This window comes from Pelobates fuscus, chromosome 3 (assembly GCF_036172605.1).
Source record: "Pelobates fuscus isolate aPelFus1 chromosome 3, aPelFus1.pri, whole genome shotgun sequence".
NCBI lineage: Eukaryota > Metazoa > Chordata > Amphibia > Anura > Pelobatidae > Pelobates > Pelobates fuscus.
The window spans coordinates 271,027,013-271,052,324 of record NC_086319.1 but is presented as its reverse complement, the minus strand read 5'-3'; the positions used below and the strand labels follow the sequence as shown (position 1 = coordinate 271,052,324).

At 44.2% G+C, this 25,312-nt stretch overlaps 1 protein-coding gene across 1 annotated transcript in view; it reads left to right on the top strand.

The window, feature by feature from the left end:
- The window catches only part of GCK (glucokinase), a 54,981-nt gene that overhangs the window by 5,363 nt on the left and 24,306 nt on the right, over window positions 1-25,312 (top strand). Inside the window, exons 2-4 of the mRNA XM_063448535.1 lie at window positions 4,881-5,043; window positions 19,070-19,224; window positions 19,596-19,715. Coding sequence (XP_063304605.1) covers window positions 4,881-5,043; window positions 19,070-19,224; window positions 19,596-19,715 — 438 coding nt within the window. The remainder of the gene's footprint in view (window positions 1-4,880; window positions 5,044-19,069; window positions 19,225-19,595; window positions 19,716-25,312) is intronic.

The following is a 25,312-nucleotide window of genomic DNA, read 5'->3' as shown; positions in this document are numbered from 1 at the left end:
CAGTCACAACAATTACACACAGGGTGCTACTGAGCATGGGTCAGCAAAAGACCCCAAGAGACATATATAAAATAAAAAGAATCTCAGGCACTCACTGTGATTGTTCTTCAAGCAGGTTTATTGCAACGTTTCGACCTCAATGAGGTATTTTTCAAGCTCTGTGTGTGTATGTCTGTCTGTCAGTGTGTGTGTGTGTGTATGTCTGTCTGTCTGTCTGTGTGTGTGTGTCAGTGTGTGTATGTCTGTCAGTGTGTGTGTGTCAGTGTGTGTGTGTATGTCAGTGTGTGTGTGTGTATATGTCTGTCTGTCAGTGTGTGTGTGTGTGTGTGTGTGTATGTCTCTGTCAGTGTGTGTGTGTGTATATGTCTGTCTGTCAATGTGTGTGTGTATGTCTCTGTCAGTGTGTGTGTGTATATGTCTGTCTGTCAGTGTGTGTGTATGTCTGTCAGTGTGTGTGTGTATGTCTGTCAGTCTGTGTGTGTGTGTGTGTGTGTCTGTCTGTCAGTGTGTGTGCATGTCTCTGTCAGTGTGTGTGTGTATGTCTCTGTCAGTGTGTCTGTGTGTGTGTGTGTATGTCTGTCTGTCAGTGTGTGTGTGTGTGTGTGTCTCTGTCAGTGTGTGTGTGTATATGTCTGTCTGTCAGTGTGTGTGTATGTCTGTCAGTCTGTGTGTGTGTATGTCTGTCAGTCTGTGTGTGTGTATGTCTGTCAGTCTGTGTGTGTGTGTGTATGTCTGTCTGTCTGTGTGTGTATGTCTGTCAGTGTGTGTGTGTGTATGTCTCTGTCTGTCAGTGTGTGTGTGTGTGTATGTCTCTGTCAGTGTGTGTGTGTGTGTGTATATGTCTGTCTGTCAGTGTGTGTGTGTATGTCTCTGTCAGTGTGTGTGTGTATATGTCTGTCAGTGTGTGTGTGTATGTATCTGTCAGTGTGTGTGTATATGTCTGTCAGTGTATGTGTATGTCAGTGTGTGTGTATGTCTGTCAGTCTGTGTGTGTGTGTGTATGTCTGTCTGTCAGTGTGTGTGTATGTCTCTGTCAGTGTGTGTGTGTGTAATAATTTATGATAATAAAGAGTGGACACATAGTCCCACAGATACAACCGGCCCTTTGAGGGTGACCAAACTGCTGATGCGGCCCACAATGAATTTGAGTAGACCATCAAATATCAAATATTCTGTGATCTATTATCACATTTTCTAGATTGTTACTGCTAGTGTGCAATCACACAAATTAGTTATTTTTTTCCCAGAGGAGAATCAGTCTCTAAACAATTGAGATCTGCCTTTCAGAGTAGGTGAGTAATTAATCTAAAACAGACAGATTAATTTTCCTGATTCATTCTGATGATGTCAGCCAAGAAGGCAGATCGGGGACGGGCCCAGCGCCGGTGGACGCGTGCAGAACTGAAAATAAGGTAAGTTGTATTACCTTTTAAGGGGGGCAAGCCACCTAAATTGGTATTTTAACTATAGTGTTCCTTTTATTTAGCTATCAGGCTATAAACCTACCATGCCATGTGGCAGTTGTTTCTTTCAATGGATGTAATAACCAATAATCTACTTAACATGCACACAAACTTATTCACACACAAAAACCAGGGAAGTTGAAGAAGTTATCACTTAATCTTCACACTTCTAATAACCTCTCAGGGGGGTGATGGTGAGAGGGAGGGGCGGTGATGGTGTGAGGGAGGGGCGGTGATGGTGTGAGGGAGGGGTGGTGATGGTGTGAAGGAGGGGGGTGATGGTGTGAGGGAGGGGTGGTGGTGGTGAGAGGGATGGAGGTGATGTGTCAAGGACTCAGGTGATGGTGAGAGGGAGGGGGGTGATGGTGAGAGGGAGGGGGGTGATCCTAAGAGGGAGGGGTGTGATGGTATGAGGGAGAAGGGTGATGGTATGAGAGAGGGGGAAGTGATGATGAGAGGGAGGGGTAATGGTGAGAGGGAGTGGGTGATGGTGTGAATGAGGGGTGGTAATGGTGTGAGGGAGGGGGGGTAATGGTGTGAGAGAGGGGGTGATGGTGAGAGGAAGGGGGGTGATGGTGAGAGGGAGGGGTGGTGATGGTGTGAGGGAGGGGCGGTGATGGTGTGAGGGAGGGGTGGTGATGGTGTGAAAGAGGGGGTGATGGTGTGAGGGAGGGGTGGTGATGGTGAGAGGGATGGAGGTGATGTGTCAAGGAGTCAGGTGATGGTGAGAGGGAGGGGGGTGATGGTGAGAGGGAGGGGGTGATGGTGAGAGGGAGGGGGTTGATGGTAAGAGGGAGGGGGGAGATGATGTGAGGGAGGGGTGGTGATGGTGTGAGGGAGGGGGTGATGGTTTGAGGGAGGGGGGTGATGGTTTGAGGGAGGGGGGTAATTGTGTGAGGAAGGGCGGGTGATGGTGAGAGGGAGGGAGGTGATGGTGTCAAGGAACCAGGTGATGGTGAGAGGGATGGGGGTAATAATGTGTGGGAGTGAAGGTGAAGGTGTAAGCTAGGGGGGTGATGGCAGGAGGGAGGGGTGATGGTATGATGGGGGTGATGGTGAGAGGGAGGGGGGTTGATGGTGAGAGGGAGGGGGTGATGGTGAGAGGGATGGGGTTAATAATGTGTGGGAGTGGGGGGGAAGGTGTAAGCGAGGGGGGTGATGGCAGGAGGGAGGGGTGATGGTATGATGGCGGTGATGGTGAGAGGGAGTGGGTGATGGTGTGAGGGAGGGGTGGTAATGGTGTGAGGTAGGGGTGGTAATGGTGTGAGGGAGGGGGGTGATGGTGTAAGGGAGGGGGGTATGGTGAGAGGGAGATGATGGTGTCAAGGAACTGGGTAAAGGTGAGAGGGGGGTGATGGTGTGAAGGAGGGGGTGATATTAAGAGGGAGGGGGTAATGGTGAGAGGGAGGGAGGTAATAATGTGTGGGAGTGGGGATGATGGTGTGATGGAGGGGGCTGATGGTACGAGGGGGTTGATGGTGAGAGGGAGGGGGTTGATGGTGAGAGGGAGGGGGGAGATGGTGTGAGGGAGGGGTGGTAATGGTGTGAGGGAGGAAGGTGATGATGTGAGGGAGGGGGTAATTGTGTGGGGGAGGGGGGTGATGGTGTGAGGGAGGGCGGGTGATGGTAAGAGGTAGGGCGGGTGATGGTGAGAGGGAGGGAGGTGATGGTGTCAAGGAACCAGGTGATGGTGAGAGGGAGGGGTGTTAATAATGTGTGGCAGTGGGGGTGAAGGTGTAAGCGAGGGGGGTGATGGCAGGAGGGAGGGGTGATGGTATGATGGGGTGATGGTGAGAGGGAGGGGGTTATGGTGTGAGGGAGGGGTGGTAATGGTGTGAGGGAGGGGGGTGATGGTGTAAGGGAGGGGTGGTGATGGTGAGAGAGAGCCAGGGAGGTGATGGTGTCAAGGAACCGGGTAAAGGTGAGAGGGGGTGATGATGTGAAGGAGGGGGTGATATTGAGAGGGAGGGGGTGATGGTGAGAGGGAGGGAGGTAATAATGTGTGGGAGTGGGGATGATGGTGTGAGGGAGGGGGTGATGGTATGAGGGGGGTGATAGTGAGAGGGAGGGGGTTGATGGTGAGAGGGAGGGGGTGATGGTGAGAGGGAGGGGGTTGATGGTGTGAGGGAGGGATGCTAATGGTATGAGCGAGGGGTGGTAATGGTGTGAGGTAGGGGGGTGATATTTAGAGGGAGGGTGGGTGATGGTGAGAGGGAGGGGGGGTAATAATGTGTATTCCGGTGGTGATATCCGTTCTGCAGCTCTGCAATGTGCAGAGCTGCAGACCATATCTCGTGAGACCTGGTCAGAGCGTTGCCGGCGGCATACTGAAAAGGCCGCCGGGCCCCCTCCTGGTGTCGGGTTCTCGGTCAGTGACCGAGGACCCGACACAGTTTGCCCTAAGGTGGTTTAGGCAGCTGCCTAAACCACTAAATTAGACAGCCACCCGCGGACATTTTTAAAATAACTTAGGGCGGCCTGGGGGGCAATTGCCGACCTGCCCCCCGTCCCAGCTCGCCCCTGACCATGGCTATCAATCAGACAACATGTTCGGTTACTCCCCGCTTTATTTAGCTCAGTGAGGTAAAACTGAAGAGGCAGCAATTGTCCAGAGCATCTGCTTTGCAAAGACTTTTCATTGAGCTACAATGGTAAGTCTGTAATTGGACAGCCACAGAAAGTCTGGGCAGGGTTAGAAGAGGAGTACTTGCAAAGAGAGCAGATAGCTGTTGCAAGCTGGTTTTAAATATACCCCAATCAAAATATGCATGAATAAATTATTTAATATTTCATTAAGGGTATATGTACTAAATAGTGATTATTAAAAAATATATAGAGATGCGTCTGTAAAACAGTATAGTAAAACTGTGATTTAGTAGGATGGTCTGAGGAGACCCTCTGATTGTTGCAGGGGTGACGTTTTGCAGTGCATTTGCTCCAGCCTCCCAATGCTTTCTTATGGGAACATTGATGATCTCAGCCAAAGAGACGGAGCTACATGGAAGACACTGGAGACATGAAGGGCTGAGAGAAAGTAAATCGCCTTTTTTTAACCCTGGCAGCACTGGCCTGGTCACCTAAATGGGGACTAGTGCACTATATAGAGTTAGGAATACATATTTGCATTCCTAACGTTATAGTGTTACTTTAATGGTGTCCTTTTAATTTCATATATTTATATGTATATAGTTTTTTTTTCGTTGTTTTTTTTACTGTAGTTTAATGGTTTGCGGTTATACAATGTAAAGTTTTGTCTTTTAATTGATTTCACATAAACATACACAGTTATGTGTCTATTGTATTAATACATTTATTGTATTTTATTTTTTTTGTTCTGCGTGTCAATGTTTTCCTTTTTTTATGTCCACTACTCCCACTACTATTTCCACCCATACCATAATGCTGGTTTTCTTGCAGGTGGAACAGATGCTGCTGGAGTTTCAGTTACAGGAAGAAGACTTACAAGTTCTGATGTGCAGAATGCAGACTGAGATGGAAAGGGGACTTCACCTGGAAACCAATGAGGAGGCTAGCGTTAAAATGTTACCTACCTATGTGCGTTCCACTCCTGATGGTTCAGGTGAGGTTCAGGAAGTAGCATTCACATATCACCAAGAGAGAGATATATGAGAGGGAATTTATTGTATGTGGCGGTATAAATTCTAGTCATCTAGTCAATTCGAGTCATCTGTAAAATATAAAACTTTATAATGTCTTTAACTTTAAATTGGAACCATTTTTTTTTTTAAATTACAGCATCCGAAGAAGAAGCCATACTTTTATATTCAACTGAAGAGGAATGATGATGTCATACATCAATCATATATAAAGTGGTCATGCCGTTCGTTACAAAATTATATTTGCTTAACCACTTAATGACCAGTCTATGCCGTCACGCAGTGCAGACCAGGGGTAGGCAACCTTCAGCACTCCAGACTACATCCCCCATAATGCTCTGACACCCATAGTGCTGGCAAAGCATCATGGGAGGTTTAATCCAACACATCTGGAGTGCAAAGGTTGCCTATGCCTGGCATAGATCGTTATGCAGTAAAAGTACCAACAGTGGTTAATTCCCTGCAAGATACCTGGGGATCCACTCTGTCAGCTGGGGCCACAATTAGTGGCCCCAGACTGACAGATGGACAATGAGCAGTGCTCAAAATGAGACCTACTCATAGCCCTTTAAATTAATTTAAATGCGGTGGTATTTATTTTGCCTCCCCCCAGCCTAGCACAGTGTCCCCTCTTATCAGACCCTGCTTGCCAGCTGCCCAGCACCGATCTCTGTGTGTTGCAGCTGCAGCATGAGAGTGAAATCACCCTCTCATGCTGCAATCATACTGTACAGAGCAGAGGGCCCCCAGAACCGTCTCTACTGTGTGGGCTAGGATATCCCTCTGCTGAGGTCAGTATTGACATCAGCAAAGGGAATCCCTTGAGATGTGGGATTAGATGTTGGGATTAGAGGGTGGAATTAGGGCTGGGATTATAGGTAGGATTGTGAGTAGGATTATGGGTTGGAGTGTAGGTAGGTAGGGTTGGATGAAGGTAGAATTATGGGTTAAATTAGGGGATGTGGGCTCCTCAGGGAAATCCTTTTATTCAGCCTAAAACTGGACTTAGCTGCTCTTTTTTTTCTGGAAAAGAATCTTGCTTACAATCCTGGGTATCACCCTTCCAAATACTTGACACCTTTATGGAGCTCACTGACTTTGAGTCGGTCTCCCGCCCCCCCACCTTTGGACCGGTGGGGGATATCCCTGCAACCTGCTATTAGTTTAAAGTAAACTGAATATTGTTTTTTCTTGTTCTCAATGCTGACCTATGTGAACATATTTATGATGTATGCTTTGCACCTGAAATATAATAAACAAAATGTAAAAAAAATCAGTGAGAGGAGAATGGATTAGTGTGGCGGACCGCCTGGTACCCTGCCTGGGTATCTCCGACAAACACGCTTCCTAGTTATCATTGAGTACCATAAGTACTTTCCCGGGACACCATAAGCACTTTCAGCCCCTAGCCGCCGCAGCTTGGCTGGGGTCTCGCCGCCTCTTCCCACCCTGGACCCAGGCCCTGGATCCAGCTCCCAGTGTTTAGAACTCTCCTCCAGAGAGTATTGGAGGTATAGCAAGTACAGGTGATACTCAAAAAATCGTGCAAAAGTTTATTTATTTCAGTAATGTAACGTAAAAGGGGAAACTAATATATGAGATAGATGCATTACATGCAAAGCAAGATAGTTCAAGCCGTGATTTGTCATAAGTGCGATGATTATGGCTTACAGCTCATGAAAACCCCAAATCCACAATCTCAGTAAATTAGAATATTGTGAAAAGGTGCAATATTCTAGGCTCACCGTGTCCCACTCTAATCAGCTAAGTAAACCATAACATCTGCAAAGGGGTTCTGAGCCTTTAACCCCTTAAGGACACACGACGTGTGTGACACGTCATGATTCCCTTTTATTCCAGAAGTTTGGTCCTTAAGGGGTTAAATGGTCTCTCAGTCTGGTTCAGTAGGAATCACAATCATGGGGAAGACTGCTGACCTGACAGTTGTGCAGAAAACCATCATTGACACCCTCCACAAGGAAGGAAAGCCTCAAAAGGTAATTGTGAAGGAAGTTGGATGTTCCCAAAGTGCTGTGTCAATGCACATTAATATAAAGTTATGTGGAAGGGAAAAGTGTGGAAGAAAAAGGTGCATAAGCAGCAGGGATGACCGCAGCCTGGAGAGGATTGGACTGAGGCTGGAGTCAGTGCATCAAGACACCGACAGATCCTGGACATGGGCTTCAGATGTCGTATTCCTCTTGTCAAGCCGCTCCTGAACAACAAACAATGTCAGAAGCATCTTACCTGGGCTACAGAAAAACAGACCTGGTCTTTTGCTCAGTGGTCCAAAGTCCTCTTTTCTGATGAGAGCAACGTTTGCATCTCATTTGGAAACCAAGGACCCAGAGTCTGGAGGAAGAATGGAGAGGCACACACTGCAAGATGCTTGAAGTCTAGTGTGAAGTTTCCACAGTCTGTGTTGATTTGGGGAGCCATGTCATCTGCTGGTGTTGGTCCACTGTGCTTCATTAAGTCCAGGGTCAACGCAGCCGTCTACCAGGAGATTTTGGAGCACTTCATGCTTCCTTCAGCAGACGAGCTTTATAGGGATGCTGAATTCATTTTCCAGCAGGATTTGGCACCTGCCCACACTGCCGAAAGCACCAAAGCCTGGTTCAATGACCGTGGGATTACTGTGCTTGATTGGCCAGCAAACTCGCCTGACCCGAACCCCATAGAGACTCTATGGGGCATTGCCAAGAGAAGATGAGAGATATAAGACCGAACAATGCAAAAGAGCTGAAGGCCGCTATTGAAGCATCCTGGTCTTCCATAACACCTCAGCAGTGCCACAGGCTGATAGCTTCCATGCCACGCCGCATTGAGGAAGTAATTGCTGCAAAAGGGGCCCAAACAAAGTACTGAGTCCATATGCATGCTTATACTTTTCAGAGGTCCGCTATTGTTCTATGTACACTCCTTGTTTTATTGATTGCATGTAATATTCTAATTTACTGAGATTGTGGATTCAGGGTTTTCATGAACTGTAAGCCATAATCATCGCACTTATTACAAATCACGGCTTGAACTTCTTGAACTATCTTGCTTTGCATGTAATGCGTCTATCTCATATATTAGTTTCCCCTTTTGCATTACTGCAATAAATGAACTTTTGCACGATATTCTAATTTTTCGAGTATCACCTGTAAATAGAGCAGTATAGCTGTTCCCCCCCATACATTAGCTGAGACTTAATGCTGGGAGTGGACTCTTTTATTCAGGGCCACGCATGGCCTTTTATGCAAAAGCCCCTACATGGGGTTTCCAGTAAAAACATACAGGGTCTTTTCTCCCAAGATCCTCTGTGCCTGAGAAATAATTGCCTGGGAAAACATGTAATTAAATTATCTCTCAGGTACAGAAAAATATATATATATATACAATATACAATATACAATATATATCCCCGGATAGCCTGGATCTGAGTGCACAACATATCCAAAAAGCACTCAGATCCCATGAATACAGACGAAACGCCAGCGGGATAAAGTGTGGACCAATCGCACATGAGGCTCCTAAAAATACTGAACGTAGTTCATAGTTATAATGTGGAGCTTGTTCCCCTAATCCATACGAACGATTATACCAAAAAGTGCTCTTCTAGGATGGAAAGAACCGAACGCAGGCGGGATGGAAGTTCACTGGTGTTTGCGAGGTCGAGTGTCCGATTTTAGTTCCATACACTCAATGACCAAACACTGCTGCCTGCGGTCGTGTGAACAAGATGCATACGAACGGCAGACACTCAGATGAACACTTAAAAAACTGAGAATCGTTACAAAGTGTTAATAGGGTTTAACAAGCATCCCGAGTGGTCTTTAGTTTGTGGATTTGTTCGGTTCCCGAACAGTACAGGGAAACCACACGAACAGAGTCTTTTTACATGGTTTTTACAGGTCCCATAGTCTTTAGGCAATAGGCTAGCCAGCAGGCTTCTCAAGGAACACAGTTATATGTTGAATTAATGGTCGGTTTAGGAACAATATTAGGGGCAGGATTGGGGTACAGGTTATACATGCAGAGTATCATTGTGCTTGAGAACAGTAGCAGAACACATATATGCGGTGTTTCATGTGTGGGACATGTGTGGTCTGTGAATTTCCCCAAAATAGGTGCAGAAAAAAAACAACCTACTTTGATTTAGGAATGTGATAAAATGGTTAAATGTATAGCGGTTTAGGGGCGGGGCCGGGCCGCCAAGCTGGATGGTCGCAAGACAGACCAGCTCCTGCGAAATCTAAACCACTAAGCCACAAAACTACGACTTTGTCCCTTATACCTACCGACAACAGCGGCCCTCGATGGGCAGAGGGCACTGCATCCAGGGTGAGGCTAGCTCAACGAGCTTTAGTCCCCTGGGGAAGAAATCTCCGCTACCAAGCTGAGGCTTACCCGGCGGTGAGTGGAGCGGACGGCCGCCGCCCCACTATCCTGCCTACCAGCGCCCAGCCAGGAGCTCAGACCCTCGAGGACCGGCTCCGTTCCCCCCCTCTGGACCGGCGGGGGTGATCCCGGTCCTCACCCTGGTGCCCCAACCGCTACGACAGAGATGGAGACTGAGGCCTAGCAGCGCTGCAAAACTGATCTGCAACTTAGGTGCCGACCCTAAGATGGCGGATGCCGAGCAAAACAGCACAAAGAACAGAGCGCATGAACGCCGACCCACCACATCCACCGCAACCAACGTGGACCAGAAACACCAGCCGATCTGACTCCCACAACGAACAGAGGCAAGCATACACCCTAGCACCCTAACGGGACACCTACCTCTGACAGCTCCACACAAGCTCTCGGCTCCGTGAAAGAGATGGGCCAGGAACCGGCAGCAGAGCAAGGGGCACAGCGAGCCAGCGTTTGCCCGACAGCAGGATCCATCAGCCCGCACCCCGCGACACGCCACTCTCTGGACACGCCGGGATCCAGGTCGACCGAGCTGGTTGCCACATATCACTCCCGGACTGCCATGCAACACACGTTAACCAACCCCGCGGGAGTCACAACACAGGCAGACTGTCTGACAATGGCGGGAACGCGCGGAGCCCACGGAGGGCATAAACTAAACAGTCACAAGCAGACTCTCTGAAAATGAACCTACTAGTCTTAACTTGTATTAAACGGAACATGGTAACATTCATATTTCACCTGCCATAAAGCGCCAACCTTACTAACTTCAGTCTTGTGTAGCTATGGGGGTCTAAGGGGTGATGTTATATCCTTTACTTCTAAAGCCTGTATCCAGCAAATAGAAACAAAAATGCCTGCATGTAATCCAAGCTTGTACTTAATATACCAAAAAATGTGCACTGCCTAACAAACCCTAATTGTTATCTATGCTAAGAAGCTCCAGGAATGCCGTTGGGGTACCTAGAGCCAGTTTGTAATCCTTATCTGCACTGCAAAAAAATAAAAAAAATAAAAAATGTATAGCGGTTTTGGATTCTGTGACCAGGGCCGCCATCAGGGGGTGACAACCATGACGGTTGTCACGGGCCCGGCGGCTATGGGGGGCCCGGACTGCTCTGGCAGTCCTGGGCCCCACTTTCTTTCTCTGCACACATAGATCGCGAATATCGCGATCTATGTGTGCAGCCGCGGGTCCCCGGCTCCCTGTTACCGCAGAGGGGGCCCAGGCAGCACACAGCATCTCCTCTTCTCTGCTGTCTTCTTATAACTCTCGCGAGACTCGGTTGCCATGGCAACGCTCCGTGGGTCTTGCGAGAATTATTGGAAGAGAGGAGAGAAGAGGAGAAGCTGTGTGCTGCCTGGGCCCCCTCTGCGGTAACAGGGAGCCGGGGGTCCCCCACCGGACCACCTGGCATGGAATCTCCCCCCTCCCTGGACACAGGTAAGCAGGGAGGGGGGAGAAACATTTTATCAAATACAAAAAAAAAGAATTTATGTGAAAATGCCCCTCCCCCCCAGATTGCACATTTAAACACACACACTACATACACTGACACAACACACACAAACTACATACACTGACACAACACACACAAACTACATACACTGACACAACACACACACTACATACACTAACACAACACACACACACTACATACACTAATACAACACACACTCTGCATACACTAACAACACACACTGCATACACTGACACAACACACACTGTATACACTAACACAACACACACTCCTAATGCACTAACACAACACACACTCTGCATACACTAACACAACACACACACTGCATACACTAACACAACACACACTGCATACACTAACACAACACACACTCTGCATACACTGACACAACACACACTGTATACACTAACACAACACACACTCTGCATACACTAACACAACACACACACTGCATACACTAACACACACACTGCATACACTAATACAACACACACTGCATACACTAACACACACACTGCATACACTAATACAACACACACACTGTATAAACTAACACAACACACACACTGCATACACTAACACACACACTGCATACACTAATACACTAATACAATACACACACTGCATTCACTAATACAACATGCACTCTGCATACACTACACACTAACACACTCACTGCATCCACTATACTGATACACACTCTGCATGCGCTACACATTAACACACTCTGCATTCACTACACTAACACACACTCTGCATCCGCTACACACTAACACACTCTCTGCATCCGCTACACATTAACAATCTGCATTCACTACACTAACACACACTCTGCATCTGCTACACACTAACACAATCTCTGCATTCACTACACATTAACACACTCTCCATTCACTACACTAACACACTCTCCATTCACTACACCCTAACACACACTCTGCATTTATTACACACTAACACACACTCTGCATTCACTAAACTATGCACACACTCTGGATTCACTATACCGACACAGACTCTGCATTCACTACACTAACATACACTCTGCATTAACTGTACACACAGCATCCACTACACAAACATCCTGTATTCACAGTACACACACTACATCCACCACAAATTGAAACACTCTGCATTCACTATACACAGACACTGCGTCTAATACACACACTACATCCACTACAGACACTGCATCCACTAAACACATTTCATCTAGTACATACAAACACTACATCCACTACACAAACACACACTACATCACTGTACACACACTATATCCACTACTCAAACACTCTCTGCATTCACTACACATTAACACTCTGCATTCACTACACTAACACACTGCATCCGCTACACACTAACACACACTCTGCATCCGCTAGACACTAACACACTCTCTGCATTCACTACACATTAACAAACACTCTGCATTCACTACACATTTACACACACTCTGCATTCACTGCACTAACACACACACTACATTCATTACACTGACACACTCTGCATTCACTACACACTAACACACACTCTGCATTCATTACACACTAACACACACTCTGGATTCACTATACTGACACACATTCTGCATTAACTGTACACACAGCATCCACTACACAAACATCCTGTATTCACAGAACACACACTACATCCACCACAAATTGAAACACTCTGCATTCACTATACACAGACACTGTGTCTAATACACACTACATCCACTACAGACACTGCATCCACTAAACACATTTCATCTAGTCCAAACAAACACTACATCCACTACACAAACACACACATCACTGTACACACACTACATCCACTACTCAAACACTCTCTGCATTCACTACACATTAACACTCTGCATTCACTACACTAACACACACTCTGCATCCGCTACACACTAACACACCCTCTGCATTCACTACACATTAACACACTCTGCATTCACTACACTAACACACACACTCTGCATCCGCTACACACTAACACACTCTCTGCATCCGCTACGCACTAACACACTCTCTGCATCCGCTACACACTAACACACTCTCTGCATTCACTACACATTAACACACACTCTGCATTCACTACACATTTACACACACTCTGCATTCACTGCACTAACACACACACTACATTCATTACACTGACACACTCTGCATTCACTACACACTAACACACACTCTGCATTCATTACACACTAACACACACTCTAAATTCACTATACTGACACACACTCTGCATTAACTGTACACACAGCATCCACTACACAAGCATCCTGTATTCACAGAACACACACTACATCCACCACAAATTGAAACACTCTGCATTCACTATACACAGACACTGTGTCTAATACACACTACAGACACTGCATCCACTAAACACATTTCATATAGTACATACAAACACTACATCCACTACACAAACACACACATCACTGTACACACACTACATCCACTACTCAAACACACTCTGCGTTCACTATACACACTGCACCCGCTACACAAACACACACTCTGCATTCACTACACAAACAGTATCTAATACACACAAACACTACATACATTACACACATTCTAATTCACTTCCACTATACACACCACATTCAGTCCTGCATCATTGTCAGCGGACTAGGTAGGGCGTGGGCGGGCCGGGGGGGGGGGGGGTTGAGGGGGGGAGGGGGTATGGTGGGTTAGCCTTGTCTGTGACTACAATTAAAGTCGTAATCTCAGCATGCAAAATGTTTGCAAAGTTTTAGCTTTAAAACCGTAATTCACTCCTCTCACTATTTGTTTTATAACTTCTAAAAATGTGTTGAAATCCTACACATATCGGGCATTTTAACATGCAGAACTAATTAGTTATTCTATTTTGCGTTAGTTTTCATTATTTGCACCTGGTTCATTGAAATTATTAAACGTAAAACTGAGAAAATATTTTTTACATTTTTTTTCTCATTTTTTAAATATTTTCTTCCTATTTAATATTGCACTATGTGTACATGTAGGGGATCAAAAGAAAGCACTATTTCTCCTTTAAATAATTATATCTAATATGTATGGGGGCACCAGAACAAAAAGGAGTAAATTGTGAATTCATGGCAAAAGTGCCAAAAAGACCTTGGTCACAAACATTATTGCAGCTCAAAAAAGCCTTGGTCCTCAAGGAGTTAACATTACCAATAAAATGAAGAAATGTGTGTAAATTCTCCAACAAATTTATCTTTTGGTGACTAGTGTCTGTATCCTGAAAACAAACATAGGCCTAGTTCAAACAGTCACACTATACCACTGATCTCCCTCCTGTGTCCTTCAACTCCGATCAGGTTCAAATCCTGATTCCTGTTCCTCTCTCTTTTTATCTCTTGCAATCTTTTATTTGCTTACTCCCAGAATGCCCAGCGAATGCCGAGCTCAGCAATGGGAAGTAAGCCAGACATGCAGGGTTATATAATGTAATCTCCGTATTAAGTCTACAAAAATTTACTAAGACATAAAATGTGTCTTTTGCCTAATCCACCTCCAGCATTTCCTACTTAAAGTATTATTCCAATAAAACCAAAAACAGTGTTTTAAGACTATTGTTCTGGGATGGCTAATAATGACGCCAGAGGTGGAGTTGTATCTCCAGCAGCAAAGGGCTGAGTGTGCAGTTTTTTCTAATTAAACGCTGAACATAAGGACTCAGAGCCCCATGACCACTTTAAATCACTGACGTGGTCATGATGCCTGGAGAAACCCTTGAAACCAATGGTTTCCAAATCAATCCTCAAGGCTTGCCTACCAGTCCAGGATTTAGGGATTACATTTACCTATTTGTGTCACTGTGTTTTTTTTTCTTCTAAAATACCTTAGACACAACTGGGTAATCCCTAAATTCTGGACTGGTAGGCATACCTTGTCGACTGGTTTGGAACCCACTGCTTGAAACCATTTAGAAACAGTTTAACTAGAATTTTGTCATGAAGGAGTCAAAGGGACACTACAGGCACCCAGAAGACTTCATCTCAATTAAGTGGTCTTGGTGCGGTGTCTCTGTGCACTCAGGACCGGACTTAGGGGTGTGCGAGCTGTGTGGCATGCACATGTCCGGGTGACAGGATAGCAGGGGGAACTAAATACCCGGGTGGAGGATTAATTATTCTCCACCTGGGACTATGAAAGTAAATAGGATGGCAGGGGCTTACCGATCGTGAAGTGGTGGAGCTTGCAAATGGCAGAGGCGGGACTAACATGTCATCGGGGATGGGGTTAAAATCTCCTAGAAGCCCCTGGTAACTGCTGCACAGGAAGGGGGAAGCAGGACGGAGTCCCTACTTCCCCAACAACTAGACTACAGCTGCACTACCTCCACTCCTTCCTTCCAGCCATAATGGAAAGAGATAAGTGTGTGTGTGTGTGTGTGTGTGTGTGTGTGTGTGTGTGACTGTCTGTGTGTGTGTGTGTGTGTGACTGCCTGTGTGTGTGACTGTATGCCTGTGTGTGACTGTCTGCCTGTGTGTGTGTGTGTGACTGTCTGCCTGTGTGTTTTACTGTGTGTGTGTGTGTGTGCGTGCAACTGTCTCTGTGTGTGTGTGTGTGTGTGTGACTGCCTTCCTGTATGTGTGTGTGTGTGTATGTCTACCTGTGTGTGTGAATGTCTGTGTGTGTGTGGCTGCCTGCCTTTGTGTGACTGTCTGCCTGTGTGTGTGTGTGTGTGTGTGTGAGACTGTCTGCCTGTGTGTGTTTGTGTGTGAATGTCTGTGTTTGTGTGTGACTGACTGCCTGTGTGTGTGTGTGTGTGTGTGTGTGTGTGTGAGAGAGAGAGAGACTGTCTGCCTGTGTGTGTGTGTGTGTGTGTGTGTGTGACTGTCGGTGTTTGTGTGTGACTGCCTGCCTGTGTGTGACTGTCTGCCTATATGTGCAGCTGTAGCTGTGTGTGTGGCTGCAACTGTGCCTGTGTGTGATGCGGATTACCAGAGGAAAGCTCTGACACTGTAATTGCCTGAGCTAACGAGACAGTTATTCAAAGTCTGCACCCGGTGAACACCAGAGCACACTGGAACACCAGAGATCAGCATTCCCCCCTCACTGCAAAGTAACAGGGAAGGGGGGATGAATATATGTTTGTAAATCATTATTAGTTTAATAAATCCCCTATACATACCCCATACTCACACACACATATATATGGATGAACGTGTATGACCGGGGAGGATGGGGGCAGGGTGCCATGAAGACTTATCGCACAGGGCGCCTAATGGCCTAAGGCCAGCCATGTGTCCACTAAACCCTGCAATGTAAAACTGCAGTTTTAGAGAAACTACAATGTTTACACTGCAGGGTTAAGACTACTTCAAGTGGCTGTCTTCTAGACAGACACTAGAGGTGCTTCCTGCATTCTCACAGAGATTAACTCCATGAAAAGTGGATTAACTTCATAGCGTTAGGAAGACAGTTTTTTTATTCCCAGAGCTAAACAATCAAAAAGTAACAGGACCTGTTGTCTGATTGAAAGCCAGGAGGTTGTAACAAGGTTAATTTCAAAATTTGGCAATTTCTATTAAAGTGCTTTAGAAGTCTGGAATAGTCCTTTATTTCTTTTTTTTTATATTCTTTATTTTATTGTGCATATTCAACATTAATGTTCACATTGCCACAGCAGTGTATGTAGTCATACTTAACAACATATGTTAATACAATAGCGGCATATATATATACATTGCACTTTTTATATATAGTAATTGTATAGTTGTGGAGTCATCTAGTGTTCCGGGCATGTCCAAGGGCTAGTGAAGTCTGTGCATATGTCTACTTGGAGATTGTCTTGGTCATGTGTTGTGCCGTGTGGGTCTGTGTCGGGACCAGCTGTGGAGGTTTACTTCTATATGTGCGGTATAAAGTCCGCGAGTCCCCCAGTGTGGGTGTCGATGTATTCCCCGGTGTGCGGGGATGGGTCTTATTTCGGGTGTCCTATTCTAGAAGTACCCGCCTGTCCCACTGCTTGTGTTGTTAGGTGTGTCATTTTGTGTTCGTGTGTGGAAGTGAGACGGGTACAGATGTGGTCAGTCATACGTCCGGTCGTGTGTGCTTATGCCACCGGTAATGGGAGCAGTGAGTGCATCCAGATTGCCTCAGGTGCGTGGAGTCCGCTCCTGGGAGACCTATACGGACCTTTGTGGACTAGTAAAAAGTCAATTAAATCAACCAAAAATAAATGGGGAGGAGGAACTTGGGTGGTAACCATATATGAATTCGCAAGGGTCTATCGTGGGCAGAGGGCCATAACCAGGTGAGAGCATTATCGGCAGTCTCTGGGGTAGTGAGGAGGAATCTCCCTGTTTTAGTTCCCCTCAGGGTGCCTTTCGTTGGTGCGGTGGTCTGGTGGGTGCCCCTGGGATGAAGTCCGCAACCGCAGCTGGGTCCAGTTGGGCGAGGCTTGGGCTTGTCCTTCATGGGGATGACAGCAGGCCTGCTGTGCACAGGTGTGAGTCCATTTCAGGGTAGCTCCGGGCTCTGTAGTTGTGTCCTGGTGCGTGAAGGTGACCATATTCGGCGTCCCCCATTTATACTGGATGTTCTTGTTCCTGAGGTGTTGTAAGAGGGGCTGCATGGTCTTGCGCCAACTCATTGTGCTTTTAGTAATGTCCTGAAAGAGGGACAGCGTGGCTCCCTCGAATGTCAGAGGGGTTTTCCCTCGCGCGGCCGCCAATAGCTGGGCTTTGTCCTGCAGATTTTGGAAGCGGAGGATCAGGTCAGTGTGTGCCGCGGCCGACGCCGTTGCGGGCTTTGGCAGTCTGAACATGCCGTCTAGGCGCACTGCTTTTGCCTGTTTGGGCGGCAGTAAGTCGGCCAGCAGGCGTCTGATGAAATGCGGCAGGTCATTCTGGCCTATTGAATCCGGGATGCCACGGATCTTAACGTTATAGCGTCGTCTGAGGTCCTCAAGGGCATTAATCCGGTTGTTCGTTGCGCTCTGCTGAGACTGCACCTCAGTAAGAGCCCGTTCTAGGGACGCTATCCTTGCCTCTTGGGAGGTAGTTGAGACCTCAAGGTGCTGAACCCTGGTAGTGACCCCCCCCACTGCCTCTTTTATACCGGCCATGTCTGCAGCGATATTGGATCTGAGCTCTGCCAGCATGTTCTTCAGAATAGATGGTGTGACAGGATTTTCTGCAGTGGTTTGTGAGGGCTTTGGGTTGGGTGACAGGGCTTGTGCCAGACCTTCTCCGTGGTCGACAGAGAGATCATCAGATGAGAAGGAGTAGCCGTCGTCTCCCGCCGCCATCTTGTCCCATGCGGCCTTTTGGGAGCGTCGGAGAAGTTCCCCGATAGCGTGGGTAGTTGGGTCTTTATCCGCTCTGGTTTTTTTGTGCTTGCGTCCCATAGTTAATCCGGTGTGGGTCGTGGATCCCGGGTGGACGTCGGATATCACTTGAAATAGCGTTTTTTGCGGTTTGTATGGAGGAGCTCTCGGTGAGTGCGGCCACTCTGCTCCGCTGCTAGCTCCGCCCCCCTCAGTCCTTTATTTCTTGATCTTAAATCTCCAATTGCAAAATAACCCTTATGTTAGGTCTGATTGTTATACAGTCCGCTTCCCTTGATTTGCTTTCTTTAATAGTGAATGTGAAGGTTTCCCTCATGTTGCCCACCCCTCTTTCAAGGTGCATCAGTAAGATTAATAATGCTAAATTTTAGTTGTCTTGAGTGCCTTTTAATTCTTGATAATACTATCAGAGCAATGATATTGATACTGTCCAGGGCAACGCATATTTAAAATATTGATAATATGGGTTAATGAGAGACTTGCCTGTCTTACTGATGTCGTACAGGACATGGAAAAACACTTTCAGCCTTTTCTGCTCATTGCTCTCAGTTCCTGTTAATATGAACAATTAATAGGGATGTTTGCATGGCAAAGATTAAGTTTAGAGGTTAAAAAGCTTGAGTACTGATACAAACAGATAAATGCGAAACCTATATTTAATAGATATGGTTACATATAAATGTGTGTGTGAAAAGGTTAATAGAAACATGAAAAGACCAATTCATGAAAATGTAAGTCTTAGATTTGTAGATTTGTAGAAAGCATATCTGATTTCCATGTTTCTCTCCGATTCCCCTAGAGGTGGGTGATTTCTTGGCGTTGGATCTTGGTGGCACCAACTTCCGTGTCATGTTGGTGAAAGTTGGAGAAGATCTAGACGGACAGTGGAAAGTGGAGACAAAGCACAAAATGTATTCAATCTCTGAGGATGCCATGACAGGGACCGCTGAGATGGTGAGACCAATTTTCTCTCCTACTACTTTATGACATAGACAGAAGGATGTTACTGGTCTTTAATTATTATATCTTATAATAAAATACTATTAAAAGTCCCAGAATTTCAGACTGTTCTATCTTGGCAGATTGGCACAATAATACAAACAGAAAAGAAAGACAGACCTTGGTGTCTCCTCCAGAGGTTGTAGTGTGATATTGTGCTACAGCTGGAAAAACAGCTTAAAGATCAACGGACAATAAAGGAATATTAAAATATTGAGGTTTTAAAAAAAAAAATCAGATATACTTAAGAAAAGCCTGATACTTGGACATTGTATTGGCATGGACACTGACAAATAACATAAAATCTGTGTGCTCTTTCCCTGCAGCTCTTTGATTACATTGCAGAGTGTATTTCTGATTACCTGGACCAGCAAAATATGAAACATAAGAAACTGCCCCTTGGGTTTACCTTCTCCTTCCCCGTCAGACATGAGGACATTGACAAGGTGACTAAAGTAAATAATAAATAATTAAATGGTAGTAATATATTAAATTTAATACACAAGGATTAAACCTTGCAGAAGAAAAATAACCTACCGAAGGGCAAGCAATTTAAGTATCTGTCTTTTCTCAGTTTGCTCTTCTTTGGGTAATGGGCAAATAATAAGGGTATTCATAGTCTTCGTAGGGTAAAAGATTAAAGGAACACTCCAGGCACCAAAACAACGTAAATGAAGGGCATTCTTACCCTCAGGGGTTAAACCGTTCCCTGTAACCCCAAAGTTGCCTCCAGCATCGATAACTCTAGCCCCCAACTGGCAGCATCCGGCTTTTGAAATTTAAGATTCAGGAAGCGTGGAGTCCCACCATGCAGGGGCATCTCTGCTTGGCTGAAAGTGGCCAGCTGACATTCTCAGCCAATCAGTGACTGTATATTCACAAAACTGACTTAGAAAGAAAAGTAATTAAGAAGCCAAATGCTGCCATGGGAAGCTGAGATTGGACCCGGAGGCAACTTCAGGCTTAAAAGGACACTATAGTCACCAGAACAACTACAGCTTAATGTAGTTGTTCTGGTGATTATAAGCTTTATATACAGGCATTTGTATGCAAACACTGTATTTTCAGAGAAAAGGCAGTGTTTACATTGTCCCTAGGGACACCTCCATGTGGTCACTCCTCAAATGGCCACTGGAGGTGCTTCCTGGAGGAGCCAAGTGCTGATTGACTAACACAATGTTTGGCCCCAAACCTATCCCGCATCCTTGCCAATTTCAGCCAATACAATTCTGATGATGTCCACAAGGAGGCAGATCGGGGCGGGGCCAGCATCAGCAGACCTGCGCGATGCTGGAAATAAGGTGAGTTTTCACCTTTTCTAAGGGGGCAAGCCACCTAAATGGTGGGTTAAACACTACAGGGTCAGAAATACATGTTTGTTTTCCTGACCCTATAGTGTTCCTTTAAACTGTTCAAACTGTTTTACCCCTGAAAGTAAGAACGTGCTGGGGCCTCCTGGCACCATAACAGGTTAAATTAGATGAAGTTATTATGGTGCCTTATGATGCCTAGACTGTCCCTTTAATCCAGATATGAACCCCTTGCTCACTATTAGAAAGAGTATATTACTGGAGCGCTTTCATTTACTTACCCTAACTATGTTGGGTTTCAGTAAGCTTGTGCCAGTGTATAATATATAAATAAATAAGAACAAAGTACCATAGTGTGATACAGTACAACAACACCCTTGGTATATATAAAATGTCAGTTAACCCACTCACATATATTGGAGCCTAATGTAATGGTTTGAATACCTATTGCTTCTGTGCTTTTAAGATGGCACACCACCCAAACAGCAACTCTAGGACTTGATGCTCCAAAGAATAACAGAGAAACAAACAGGATCTAGTGTGTTATCCTTCAGATGGTGAATTACTTACATGGCAGTAGATATTGTGGTCACCTTGAAAAAGAGCCTGAGAAAACACTGGCTCTGAATGTATATGGTATTGTGCCAAATAAAGGTGGCACTCCTTCCCCCTGGATTCAGCAGCTCTGGACCAGCCAAAGAAATGATAATCTGAATGGACAGGGTAAAAGACAAAAAAAGTATTAAAACAAAAATAAATTTTTAATAAAAGCAAAATCATCAAATGCATTTTACCCAAAGGCTTTATCAGTTGCCATTTACAACTTCATTTAAAACTCCATACGTTTGCCTTTTCCACGGTCACAAGTACTCCCAAGGCACGCAGATGAGAGGTTAGCTTATTCAAAAAAACAGGAAAATTAGCATTATAGGCATTGTCAGATTTCTCACTTAAAGGGACACTATAGTCACGATAACAACTTTATCTAAGTGAAGCTGTTTTGGTGTATAGAGCATGCCCCCACAGTCTCAGTGCTCAATTCTTTCTCATTAGGAGTTAAAACATTTTACTTATACAGCCCTAGGCTCACCTCCCTGCATGTGACTTACACAACTTTCGTAAAGACTTCCTGTAAAGAGTCATCTAATATTTAAACTTCCTTTATTGCAAGTTTTGTTAAATTTAGAATTACTTATCTCCTGCTCTGTTAATATCTTGCTAGTATTGATAGGCTCCTGTATGTAATTAAAGTTCAATTTACAGAGCAGGAGATAGAAACTTTTAAAGTAACATCTGATGGAAAATGAAACCATTTTGTTTTCATGCAAGCTATGTCAGCCATAGACAGGGGAGGTGTGACTAGGGCTGCATAAAGGGAAACAAAAGTGATTTAACTCCCAAATGGCAGAGAATTGAGCAGTGAAACTTCAAAAAGGTATGGCCTTTACACCAATGACCTATAAACCAAAACTACTTCATTAAGCCAAAGTTGCTTTGGTGACTATAGTACCCCTTTAAAAATGAAAAGTGACCATAGAGTGTTTTGGCTTTTTTATTTCAGTCATTAGTCCTATTTTTTTACAAGTCAATTTTTATACACCGTTTAGTGAATAGACTCACAAATTAGTAAATATTGGATTCAGTAAACGAACCACAACTTGCTGTCATTGTGATTCTGCACACTGCATTAAAAGCAAATGCTATGGGCATTAGTCCAGAGAGCAAGTGGATAATTGGAGATGGTATAAACCTCCCTGTTTGTTAAATCAACCAGATTGAATAACAAAGAGCTAGAGATAAGGTTATGCTCTAACGAGGTTTGCTTTGAGTGCTATGACAGAAAGCACTGTTGGGTATCCCAGAACACTTTTCTGGCCCTGCAATTAGAGCTGGTATATATTACTGTTATTTAGGTATAAGTTATGTAACTAGCAGTGTAGTGACACTCAAAAAGAAAGTAGATTAACAAACCTCTGAAACATTATAACAAAACAGAACTTTTAAGATATTGCAAACCTGTCACCCAGGCTGTGCAAACAGACACACATGTACTACCCAAGCAAGGAGCACAACCATAAATATATACAAAAATCTTTATTAGGTGGGTCCATAGTAAATGGATATCTCATCATACATATCAATGAATCAAAACAAAAACAAACATTCCCATACATATGAGCAAAATATATTGTAAATGAATTGCTGAATACCAGTGTAGTAAATAGCTATATGAGATACCAAATCATAACAACCCACAAATAAATCTGTATACAAAGAACAGATGCATACCAGACCTGGTGAGAAGAGGGAAGAAAAATCAGTCAGCAAGCCCCCAACGTTTCGGCAAAATGACTTTGTCAAGGGAGCCTCACACATGTAGCAGACTGACAGCCCGTATTGCTTATATGATGCAATCAAGAATGTGACTAAAATGATTCCATTTGTGATAAAGAAGTTTAAATGCAGATCCCTGCTTCTAAATGGACAGAACCATTGCAGTACTCTGTAATGGTTCAGGTACAACCCTCTTGCACTATCTCACACTAAGTAATCCAACAGTTTTTGAACAGTTTGACACTTATCTGGGTCCCAGACCACCCATGGACAGGCACTCTCTTCAGCTACACAGACCACCCGTGGACAGGCCCTATCTTCAGCTACACCTAAAGCACAAGTTCAACTTCTATATTACATTGAATTTACGTAATAAATGCACTTAATTCACTTATCTGAAGGGAGGGGGAATTATTAACCAGGAGACTAAGGTAAAAAAGTCAAACAGTGTATACGTAAAAAGTGCTCTGTGCTTATATTTAGGCGCTTAAACCAATAACGGAAATGTAATTCTTAAAGCAGCTATCACACTAGTCAAACAGTGCTAAAACAGTTTAACTAATTACTGGGGAACAACACCAGGGAACTCCTGACATCATAACCATTACAGCAATCTGTAAATGGTTATAGTACGTAGACTTGCTCTTTAAGAACCGGCACTTCGTCTATTATTTCCTTTTTTTTTGTTTTTGTTTTTTGTTTAATCACACGAAGTCCAGCCAACTCCCCAACGCTGACACTGACATCAAACAAAGTCAGTACTTTACCATATCGATGGACACTATGCCTTAACCCTACATACGTCACTAAAAGACAAACCCTAACCAAACATGACTACTTTTCATAAGGTCCTCAGTGACATATCATTGCAGACCTCAATGATGTGATACTGACCACACAAACTGAACATTGACTAACTGGGGGAACTGGACGCAGAAGTTGCTCTTTTATCACATTATTTTTCTTCAGTTTTCTATTATTATTTTTTCTTCTCCTTTATGTTTTGTTAACTAAGAAAATAAAAAAGTGGATGTAACGCATTACATTTGAAATGTCAACCGTATAACCTTTCATTATTTACAATATTGAAGACGATATTATACATGATGTATCACTTATACCTGACATTCGGAATAAAAAATGATATTGAAAAAAAACAAAGCAGGACGGCTGCGATTTACCTTTGACATTTGCAGGTTAGCTACAGGATCATCCAAGAGAAGTTGTAGAGGTGGGAGGAATGCAGGTTTAAATCTTAGCGTTAGATAATGTTAAATAACCCATAAATTGGTGGGCAATATCAATAAAAACAGTGCACAATTATCTCATAATATATAGTGTATGAATAATTAGTGGTCACTTATGCACCTTAATTGGTATCTATTTGCATGATATATATTATTAGATACTTGTGCACTGTTTTAATTGATAGTGCACACCAATTTAGTGGTTGATTAATTTGTTTTTATTGGCAAGCGATATATTGCAAGATAATTGGGCACTGGAAATATACTTCAAATATTTTTTTCTCATATGAATTCATAGGGGTGCCAATAAATGTGCAATTCACGTAGGTTTGTTTTTATAAACCTGTGTTGTGTTTGCAATTGTTTTATATCCATGAGAGCAGAGGATGTTTGCATCTTTTTTGAACAAAAGATCAAAATGTTACACAATAAGGACCAATTTTCACAGCTTTATTTGCTTGTATTTTCCAATGGTGCCAATATTAGTGGAGGTCACTGTATATAGCATATATATATATACACACACACTCGTTTCTAAGCGTGTTTACAATCAATATATTGTTCCTGTAACATTCAGTAATTGTCTCATTTATTGTTAAATTTCCCCCTTTTTAATATTTTAATGTAAAATAAAATTCTTGGTCATATATGGTGGTTGAGCTTTTGTGTACAAAAAATATTATTTTCAACAACTGCTTTTTATATATAAATAGTAGAATATTTATATATATATATCAACCCCAATTTCTACTCCTTTTTGTTTCCTCCAAGGCTGACAAATTGCCCTAGACTGTGATAAGTTCTTGTACTCTTGTACTCTAAAAACCGCTATGATTGGCTCAGGACCAAGTAAGGATACAAACAGGGTGGTGCTTACACCACCCCTCCATTACCTAATGTATGTTCTTGCTTTGGCACATAACCATCTATATTTTGTAGCCCATCTCAATTTAGACTGTTACGCTAGCATCTTAGACATAGCCTACTCACATATTTGCCATTCTTTATCCTATTTCTAATATTCCATTCTATAACTTTCATGATCTTGAAACCTGGGAGTTATTCTTAGTGAGACAAATTCCCAAAAACTTTAAATTACCTGGACACTATTTAAAGTGGAATTTCTACTTTATTTTCTGGACCATACCATTT